At 42.6% G+C, this 10,932-nt stretch overlaps 1 protein-coding gene across 1 annotated transcript; it reads left to right on the forward strand.

Moving 5' to 3' along the window:
- The first annotated feature begins 6,392 nt into the window (after positions 1-6,392).
- LOC149402100 (uncharacterized) lies at positions 6,393-6,986 on the forward strand. The gene is made up of 2 exons (XM_089608239.1): positions 6,393-6,634; positions 6,740-6,986. The coding sequence occupies exons 1-2, from the start codon at positions 6,393-6,395 to the stop codon at positions 6,984-6,986; spliced, it is 489 nt and encodes a 162-aa protein (XP_089464365.1).
- The last annotated feature ends 3,946 nt before the right edge of the window (positions 6,987-10,932 follow it).

The following is a 10,932-nucleotide window of genomic DNA, read 5'->3' on the forward strand; positions in this document are numbered from 1 at the left end:
TTGTTGTTGCAACACATTGTTCATCGATGCCAAAATATAGCATCTCGCAATCTCATCGGATCGAAGCCAGGCCGCCAGGACGTCTTTCTCCTCTTGCGTCGAATCATCATTCGTTTGAGGACAGGGGGTGGTGAGAACCCATTTGTGCTTGTCGACAGTAAGGACTATGTCGAGGTTACGTTTTCAGTCGACGTAATTGTCGCCTTCGAGTTTATTCGAGGAAAGAATTGTAGAGAGAGGGTTGAGAGACATATTGCCTATAAAAGTTGAAACAAGTTTATGATTAGTCTTTGGTTTAGGATTTAAGTTTCATTAAGACTTTTGTAAAACCCAAAGGTGTTATAAACCAAACGATAATTTACTCCCTCAAGAGAAGGCCGCAAAAAATCTCCATTTATAAGTAAATGACACATCATTAATGCTAAGCCAAGATGTCAATACATCTATTTTGACTAGCCACCTTGTAAATTGGTTTGATCACTCATATCCTTTCGCAGAGCCTTAAGGAAGGATACTAGGGATTGAGCCTAAGTGTGCAACCAACCACTTAGTCCAAAAGATCAGCTTTGAAAAACAATCCCCCAAGGGGAGGCCTTGCCATCATTGCATCACTCTCGGACGTAGCTCATTGAGCAATGATCGAAGCAATAACGCCTTGGAGTACTCACATTTAAGTGAGGGTCGCAAGAGTGGCTCTTAGTCCCACGTTATTGCATCTTTCATTAGTGTTGGGGATCGCGGGTTACAAACAACGAGTATAACCCTCCCACTTAGTTTTTGGAGTTGGTTCATCGACTCTTATAAGTTCGGAAACAAATTTCCTAGTTAGAGAGCGACAGAGCGGACAACTAGAAGAGAATCCTAGATCGACATGTTCAGAGCAGTATTAGTGCATAAAGGCACAAGGGACATACTCGATCTTTTCTTATTTTCTATTTCGGGAAAGTGCGTGAGGGAAGTGTGAACTTCAACTCACTCGAACACTTGAAAGTTTGAGATTACACATCTTTTTATTTTTCGGTTTTGTCTACAAAGAGACCTCCCACTCAAAATTTCAAGAGCATATAGATTTTGAACATATGTGATATAGATATAGTTTTGAAAACATTTTGAAAACTTATTTGATTTGGATGACAAAATATTTTCAAGTTTGAAAGTGAAAACGGTTTTTCAAAATTCAAACTAGTTTTGTAAAAATTCAATTTCAATTAAACTTTCAAAAATCAAAACATTTTAATCTTACACATCATGTTTATAATCATATGAAAAACATTTTTGCTCAAGAAAGTTTTCTCATTAGAGTTCTATAACTCATGGTAGTGGGGTTTGAAAATCCGGATTTCTAAAAAAAACTGGAGTTTCAGACAGCCGCGCACCTCGGAGTAAAATCGCCATAACTGGCGGCTCCGATGTCCTTTTGAGCCGAAACCGGTGGAATTGGACAGAGGACAGACAAAGCTTTAATTTGATTCAAGAATCATTAAATTTCGATTTCTGAGCAGAGAGTTATTCCGCTTTTAATGCAGGTTTACATTCCAGCTCGAAGAAAAAGAAATAAATTAAAGCTTTGTCCTTTTAGGTGCGAAAAAGAATCGAGTGTAACGGAACGTTTTATGAAGTTGTTTAAAGCTTTTATTTGTGTTTTATTAGCAGGGTAATAACATAGAATAAAAGAAATAACAACATGCATAAAACGATTCAAGTAAATAAACGAAACTAGCAAGAAAATAAAACTAGTCACAAAATTTACTCGAAAAATCTCAAACCTTTAAAACACGTTTTTCAATATAAAAAATTAAAAACTTTTAGAACTGATTCTAATGTGTTTTAACATCATCCCAAACTCATAGAAAATCAACATGGTTTTTAATTTAAAGGCATGAGCAATAAATTAAAAAAATCTAAGATTACAATTCTAACTTGTCACAAAATTAGTAAACTTTCGAAAACGATTTTCAAGCTCATAATTTAAAAACATGCACATGCATTCCTTTGACCATAGCTCTGATACCATTTGTTGGAATCGATCTAGGGTTTAAGAAAAAGATTAACGCTTCGTTAAGCGGCGGAATTTTAAAAATTTTCTTTTTAAGTAAAACTAGTTTTACTAACCTAGACAAGAGCATGTGCATGTAAATAAAAACTAATATGAGCTTATTAAAGTTACTAACCTTTCTTGAAGCTTGAACCTTGTAGAAGCTTTTGGAAAGTCGCAACGCTCGTTTCCCCTCGCAGCACGTCTCTCTTTCTTTCCTCGGCAACTCGAGCAACCACGAAAGTTTCTATCACTAAATCACTCGAAAAGAAGGAATCCGTGAGTGGGCACTTTTAAACACTACGACTTAAGAACGAGTCTCAAAGTCGCAGAGCTAAAGACTAGGTCGAGTGAGGACCTAGGTGCCAAGACAAGAGAAAACCGAAAATAAACTAGAGAGAGAGAGAAGAGGACTTCGGCCAAGTTCTAGAGAGAGAGTCTCTCAAATCTCTTAAACTTGGATGAATGAATTGTGAGGAAATGAGGCTCCTATTTATAGGAGAGGTCTCACCTTCAATAAGGTAGTTTCCTCTTTTATAGAATATCACATATTCATGAGCAATTTCCTCTTTTTTCCCTTTGAGATACTCGGCCAAGCTAGGGCTTCTAGAAGCCTTGATTTGTTTCCTATTTTGTTCAAGGCTTGCCTTGTCTCTCAATGTGGCCGATTCCCTTGTGCATCCTTATGCAAATTTGTTTCCTCTTTTTCTTTTGGCAAGTATCTAAATACATTTATGCACAAAATAAACTCTCCTATTTCTCTATTAGGGTAGGCGCCCAAGTCTCTCTAGAAGGAGCTTCTAGAAGCTTCTTCATTTGTTCATGACAACATGAGAAAGGCCCATTAAGAATTTTCAATAAAATTCTCATGAAACGAAATTAATTCACAAGGCCCAATGATCAAGTCATGGCCGAGTGAAACATGTCACAAAATGACCTTGTCAAAAAAATTTATTGACATTCATTTCATCCTTTGTCTCAAAAGACAAAAATACCCTTTTAACTATTTTCGTTCTTGTTTTGGCTTAGCTTCCAGTTTAACTATTCCTATCGATGTGATTCGTGACAGTGACCTCATGGATCCAAATGAACAAAGCTTTAGCTAAACACTTGGACTCAAAAGTTCACAAACCTTTTCCAAGTTTAGCTTAATGCCAACTGACTCCACTAAAGAGCTGACACTGAAAATCTCTCGGTTCAAATGAATTTATTTTCTACTCAAGAATTCGACCTAATTATGATGAGCGGATCCACTGAATATTATCTATGTTTACCCTTCATGAATGTCATCAGCTAGTCGGGATTTACTAAATTACCATTTTACCCTTCTAGCTGTTATTTCCTCAACTCCTTTGTCGCTTGTGAATAAGTTAGAAACAATGTATTGACGAGGAGCTAACAAGTCACATTGTTTCATCCAAAAGAGTCAAGACTCAATTTGGACACTGGCCAGTTCATTTATTCACACTCCAAGGAACAAAGCATGAGGTGACATACATTGCATTTCAGCAATCTTGTACATGAATTCCATATCTATGAGAACTTCACAAAGTTACTCATGACAGACTCACAACTTAGTACTTCACCAATAGGCCTTGTTCGGAATCACATAGTGAGTCCGAACTTTGACTTTCTCAAATGAGAATACTAAGGTGTGAAATGGCATGTCTCATTTCAGGATTAAGGTAAGCATGATGCAATTCATACATAGTGACTTCGAGACATAAGAGGTTAAATGGTTTGTTCTTATCTTGTCTCTAGAAGTGCACTGGTCAATTCAGTACCTTCGGAAGATACCTAGAAGAACTATAGAGTTCCTAACTCTCAATGCCTCATAACCAGACATCATAGATTCTTCTAACAATCATACTGAGGTCAATAGTCCTTTGACCCTAAGATTGCGAATATATCGTTTTAAGCAAACTACGAAGAGTTTGTTCATGCAAATCTACATTTGTCTCTTCGTAAGTTGTTAAGTTTGTTTATGGACTAAAAGACTATGGTTTTATCATAAAGCTTCAGACATGGAAGATTGAATGAACGTTTCAACTTTATTAATGAATGAATAGGCAATTACAAGCAAGAGTCTTCATGAGACTTTATTACATCAAATGTTCAAAATAAAGACTACCACTCTTCTTGTGGGCACCATTGACAACAGAGAGAACAAACCCAATTGACAGGTTTCAATGGGTCAACTACTCCATCCTTGGGAACGATCAAGTTGCCCGTAAAAACGAATGGAATCAATAAGATAGTAGAGTTCCAAGTACTAAATTGTCTCTCCCTCGACAATATCATTTTGGGAAGACCATGGATACATAGGAGGAGGGCTGTGCCCTAAACCTTTCATCAATGTATTCGTTTCCCTACGCCTGAAAGGGTAAAAGAGATCCGAGGCAATCAGACGACATCCCGCAGTTGCTATCTCACTAGTCACAGACATTGCGTTAAAGGGGCTAAAGAGGAACAATAGCAATTAATGAACGTGGAGTCGGCTGAGAAGGTTGCTGAACTGGAAGAACCTGACTCCCTCGATGCGCCGAGTACTGAGATGACAGTCCAAGTGCAGCTCGATGGCTCCGATTCTTCAAAGCGCATCGGAATCGAGGCCGAGGTTAAAGGTAGTATCAGGCGAGAGCTTATTTGTTTCTTAAAACGTAACAAGTCCACATTCGCCTGAACAACCGAAGATATGGCAGGCATAAGCATCAACATTACGTCTCACCAACTTAACGTCGATCCTAGTTTTAAATCCGTAAAACAAAAAAGACAAAAGCTCGGTCCCGACAGGGCAATGGTTGTCAACGACGAGGTCGAAAGACTGCTCAATGCAGATTCAATCCGTGAAGTAAAATATCCGGATTGGCCGGCAAACACTGTCGTCGTGAAGAAAAAGAATGGAAAATGGAGGGTATGCGTTGATTTCACTGATCTGAATAAAGCATGCCCCAAGGACAGCTTCCTGTTGCCTCATATCGACCAGCTGGTCGAAGCAACCGTGGGACATAAGATCTTTTCATTCATGGACGCATTCTCAAGGATATAATCAAATCCTGATCCATCCAGATGATAAAGAAAAGACAACTTTCATCACCGACCGAGGCATGTATTGCTACAAGGTCATTCTCTTTGGACTAAAAAACGTTGGCGCCACCTACCAAAGGTTAGTCAACGAAATGTTCAAAGAGAAGATAGGAAAAAGGATGGAAGTATATATCGACGACATGCTCGTAAAGTCTGTAAGGTAAAACGATCATATAGGGCATTTGGAGGAGTGTTTCGAGGTATTGAACAAGTACCAAATGAAACTCAACCCCAGCAAATGTTCATTTGGAGTTTCATCTGGTAAATTCCTTGGATATTTGGTTACCCAACGAGGAATTGAGGCTAATCCGGATCAACTACACGCCTTGCGAGAAATGCCTTCACCCCGTAATAGGCGTGAAGTTCAAAGGTTGACGGGACACATTGCTGCCCTTAACCGCTTCATATCTCAGTCCACGGACGAATGTCTCCCTTTCTACTGGCTTCTTAAAGGAAACAAGAAGCTCGAATTAATGACAAGTGCGAGGAGGCATTCAAAAAATTGAAAGAGTATCTATCGACACAACCGATCTTGGCGAAACCCGTTGCGGGAGAGCCACTCTACCTATACGTCGCCGTATCCCAGGCGGCCGTTAGTGGAGTACTCGTCAGAGAAGAACAAGGGGACCAACGACCAATATTTTATACGAGCAAGTCGCTAGTCGATGCCGAAACCCGATACCCTGTTATGGAGAAGTTGGCTCTGGCCATCGTTGCGGGAGAGCCACTCTACCTATACGTCGCCGTATCCCAGGCGGCCGTTAGTGGAGTACTCGTCAGAGAAGAACAAGGGGACCAACGACCAATATTTTATACGAGCAAGTCACTAGTCGATGCCGAAACCCAATACCCTGTTATGGAGAAGTTGGCTCTGGCCGTCGTTTCCGCCGCGCGGAAACTTCGACCATATTTCCAATCTCACGCCATAATAGTGATGACGACGCATCCGCTGAGAAGTTTTCTACACAGCCCCAACCAATCGGGAAGATTGACTAAGTGGGCCGTAGAACTGAGCGACTACGATATTGAGTATCGAATGAAGACATCCGCAAAATCGCAAGTTTTGTAATACTTCATTGTCGAACTCCCGAGAGAAGGTCCCGCCGCGACTGAAGTCGTCTTGATAAAAGATGTCGATGTCACAACATTCATTTGGAAAAATATAATCTGTCGGCATGGAATTCCACACGAGATCATAACGAACAACGGGTCACAGTTCATATAAAAACAATTCAGGAATTTTTGCTTCCGCAATAACATTGAGGTGAGGATGTCAACACCACGATACCCTCAAGGGAATGGACACGCAGAAGCCGCGAATAAGACCATAGTAGATTCCATAAGGAAAAGGCTCGACGCTAAGAAAGGACGGTGGGCAGAAGAGCTACCCAGGGTGCTCTGGGCCTACCGAACTAGTCCGCGAAGGCTGACAGGGGAAACTCCATTTTCCCTGGTCCATGGAGTCGAATCATTCATCCTAATCGAACACCAAGTGCAAACCCTTAGGGTGATGTAAGCATCGAAGGATGAACCAAAAAATGACGAGTCACTATGCGACACCTTGGATCTTGTAGAAGAAAAGCAGGATTCGGCCCTGGTACGGCTGTCCCACTATAGGCAATCCATTGCCAGATTCTACAATAAAGAAGTTAACGCGAGAAGATTTGATGTAGGGGACTTGGTCCTCCGAAAAGTCTTCCAAAATACTGCCGAGGCAAACGCCGGAAAACTTGGTGCGAAATGGGAAGGCCCCTACAGGGTCACCAAGGTAGCACACCCCGGGGTGTATGAACTTGAAACGTTCAATAGAGTCCCCGTTTTGAGATCATTGAACATCTCGAATCTTAAAAAATATTACTGCTAACACAGTAAGAACTGAACTACGTCAGATTTGATCTCTGCATAAGGGTACGTAGGCAGTCTTCCCTTGAGGGAGGCGCAGTCCCCAACCTCTTAAAACCCCTAACCTTCCTTTTCGCAAAAAAAGGGATGTGAAAGAAGAGAAAATATAAAGAAATGCCTTTGAGCTATGGAGCTCGCACCGCGTCCAACAATCCCGACCCCGGATAAGGCTGACAATGCAAATACCTCACGACGTCTCTGGCGAGATCCGAAATCTCACAGCGTCATCTGAATTAGAGGTCGCACTCCAAAAGGTCCACCTCGTCCATGAATCTTGAGGGAAACTTTTTAGATCTTTGACGATCTAAAAGACTTAACAGAACCTTGATTAAATTCATCTGTTTACTTCGGTTTTAAATCTAAAGGGTAATGTTTCGGATCAGCGGCGATCCAAATGACTTGACAGATTTTTAACATAAAGCCATTACGAGACGTCGGCCTAAGGGAAACTTTTTAGATTTTCGACGACCTAAACGACTTAGCGAATTCTTTTAAAAAAAAATTTCATATACGACTTCAGCATCAAATCATTAGGGAAACATTTTGGATCGATTATCGGCGGTCTAAAAGACTTAACAGATTTTGCAAGTCTTAGTTATCTCGAGATCGAACTAAATAATACGGTGAACACTCTCAGATCGGATGGACGAACTGAATGTCGAAAAAATATAAAAACATTCATGCATTCATAGGAAAATTTGGCGAGCTACAAGACTTGGCAAATTTTAAGAAATGAAATTGTATTGCATAAAATAATAAAAATAATCCAAATAGAATAGGGGTACCGAAGCCCCCTATAATTGTCTCAAAATGAATAAAACTTCGTCCAAAACAAACGGGCCCTAGGAACAAAAAAAAGTAGATCCCTTGCTAGCAAAAAGAAGAGCTTAGACTTGGTCTTGGGGCTGGACCTCGGCACCTGTCCGCTCGGGAGTAGGCGTAAATGTCGCCACATTCTCGCTCTCCTCGAGAATAGAGTTCAAGACCTCGTCAGTCTGATTGAGCATGGGGCCATGCTCATCAATGACGGCGGTTTCCTCTTTGGTTGCGGAGGCATCGGCAGGAGATCGGTCCGAGTAGGGAGTGAAAGGGACGTCCTCGACCTCGGGGATGGCGATGGCCGCGTAGTCGGCCTCGAACTGGGCGATATCATCCTCAGTATCCTTCATTTCGCCCACCCAGTCCGAGATCTCACCCTTCAAAGCCTCCGAGATCGGCTCCTTATTTCCCCGGCACTGCTCAAGTTTATTCAGGACAAGGATGGCCTCGTCTGTCTTTTCTTTCTGAGCACGATACTTGAGAATGTGTTCTCTGTATCTCAGCGAAGTCGCTTTCTTCGTCCCATGCACGGCCCGATCTTGTTCCGCCTTCGCCGTCCTCTTCGTCTGAGCGAGCTCCTCGAGAGCGTCCTTTAGTTCTTTGTCCCGATCTGCCAGGTCGACCGCCAACTTTTCCTTCTCTCTCCTCAGCCCGTCCGCATAAGCGCCCCACTTCTGGATCTTGGTCTTCTTGTCGTCAAGATCCACAGAGAGGTAATGGGCCTTGGCGAAGAGATCGTCGCCCCTCTGCTTCGGCTTTTTTAGTAGGGCGTCCTTGACCAAGAGATCGTCCTGATAGGTGGCGGTCTTCTCGTTCATGCCCTGGAGCTCGGTCTGAAGATTCTCCATCTTTTTCCGAACCTCGGCCAACTTCTCTAGCTCAGCCTTAGCGTCACGAAGGCGCTTCTCATAGCGAAAAACGCCTCTGTTCAGTTAGGTCGATAGCTGAAAACAAAAAATTTCGTTAGCTCGACCTCAATAAATCCCCTAAATTTTTTTACAAGTACAACAGGTCGACTATAAAAAAAATAGTAGTAGTCTAACAATGATATATAACGCTTACCGCTGTAATGGTCGAAGCCATCATCTGGTACCAATCCGACTCAGCGAGCTCAGGCACCTTCGAGAGCGCCATCTCAGACCAAGTAAGCTGGCGCAGAAACCCGGCCGAGGAGTAAATTTCGTCGCACAAAATGTGGTCTTGTGCATAGTGAAAATTGACGACATGCTTCTTCTTTCAAGAAGAAGCCGGAGTGGTCCCATCTCGGCCACTGCTCTGCGAGGCTCTACTTCCCTCGGCAACGGCCTTGCCTTTGTTACCCCGGGCCGCTGTGGCCACGGGGGCTTCGGTAGAAGGCTCCTTCTCGCCACCTTCGGGAAGTTACGGGACCTGGTCCCTCTTCTTTTTCCTCCTCTTCTCTCCTTCCTCGGGCACTTCGCCCTCAGGAATTCAGCCCGCTGGCATCTTACGCTTCTTAGGCGCCGCCACAACCTCGGCGCTTTCATTGGCGCGCCCCTCCTCGACGACTAGAGCAACAGAATCGGGAGCTTCGGCCTCCAAAACGACCTCGGGCGAGGTCACAGTCGTCTCAGGCAATTCGCCTGAATTCATCGGGATTACCGGGATCAAAAACGCCATCCTGACCCCCATCACTTCGACCTAAGGATCATTAATGGGCACCGATGGTGCCGGAGTCGAGGTAGAGGCCATGACCCCCTTCTTATTTTTCCTCGCCTCGCGAGCACTAACCGAGGTGTTCATGTTGTCCCCTACGTCTAAAATAAAGGGGAGAAAAGACAGTAAAACATCTTATACAATTGATAGTAAAAAAAACAAAGAAGACGAAGTCGACGTTTGTCGAACCGACCTTCTTCAAAATCTCCTTCTAAAGTAGTCGGCGAACGTGGCCAAAGTCTATCCGAAATAAACCTATAACGTGTGAAGCTCGACCACTCTACATCGCCCTACTGTAATTTCGTTAGCTTCTCGGCGAATTCTATTCCTTGAGAAGGCGCCCTGATCTTTTCTGTAAAATAAAATAGATAAACGTTAGTCTACTTCGCTAACCCAAAAAGATAAATAATAATAAAATAAAATAAATTATCGACCATACTCGGCGAGCTCGCCCACTTTGACGAGAAAGAACGAGCTCGATCCCCGATGGAATGCTCGTTAACGGCGAAGTAAAAATATCGCCTCCCCCAAAATTTGTCTTTCGAAGGCAGGCCCGAGATCACTCCCTTGCCTGCAGCCCTCGAAAGATAGAAATACTTTGGATCGTGTTTCAGGTTTGTATTGACAACACAGAGACGGACTAAATCCATCAATGTGATTTTGACTCTTTCTTCATGGGCCACAACTATTAGACCCATCACCATCCTGACGAAATTCGGACACATCTGGGGTAGGGTCAACCCTAGAGTCTAGACGAAGTCGAACAAGAGATGGTGGATAGAAAATCTTAGTTCACACTTCTCTAACCAAATTTAATAGACACAACAAAAGCCCTCCACGACGGTGTCGGCAGTGGCTCCGGGAGGGGGAAGAAGGATTTTAATTTCTGGGGGGATTTGATATTTTTTGCAGATTCCACTAAGATCGGCCGAGGTCACGGTAGAGGGTAAAAGAATGTCTTCATTTCCTAAGGGCTGAGACCCTGACGGACGAAGTCCTGAGCTCGACATCTAAAAACTAAGGACGAAGTGTTTAAAGATATGAACTCGTTTGAGTTCGCTAGTCGAACTGAGAGTGAGAAATAGCCGAAGTCTAAACAAATTCAAAGAACTTAGAGAGAAAACTCGAGTTCGAAATAAAGAGAGATAAGAAGAAAGAGTTACTTTTTACCGCAAATGACGAGAATATAAATGAGAAGAAGTGATTCTTCGGCGCGCTTATTTATACATTTTATCTTTAACCAAATCCCGTGAGAATCTAATGATTTCGAATAAAACCAAATCAAATCGAAAATATTCCCTTGATATCTTCAAAGATATCAACAGACGCCCTGACTCTTCGACTTCGACTTATGAAGTGCAATCATATCGCGCCACGTGTAAAACAAACGCGTCTCCACGCGATGTTACGTGTCA

Source organism: Urtica dioica, chromosome 3, assembly GCF_054948205.1.
Source record: "Urtica dioica subsp. dioica isolate 48M chromosome 3, U.dioica_male_clone48M_v1_H2, whole genome shotgun sequence".
NCBI classification, from domain to species: domain Eukaryota; kingdom Viridiplantae; phylum Streptophyta; class Magnoliopsida; order Rosales; family Urticaceae; genus Urtica; species Urtica dioica.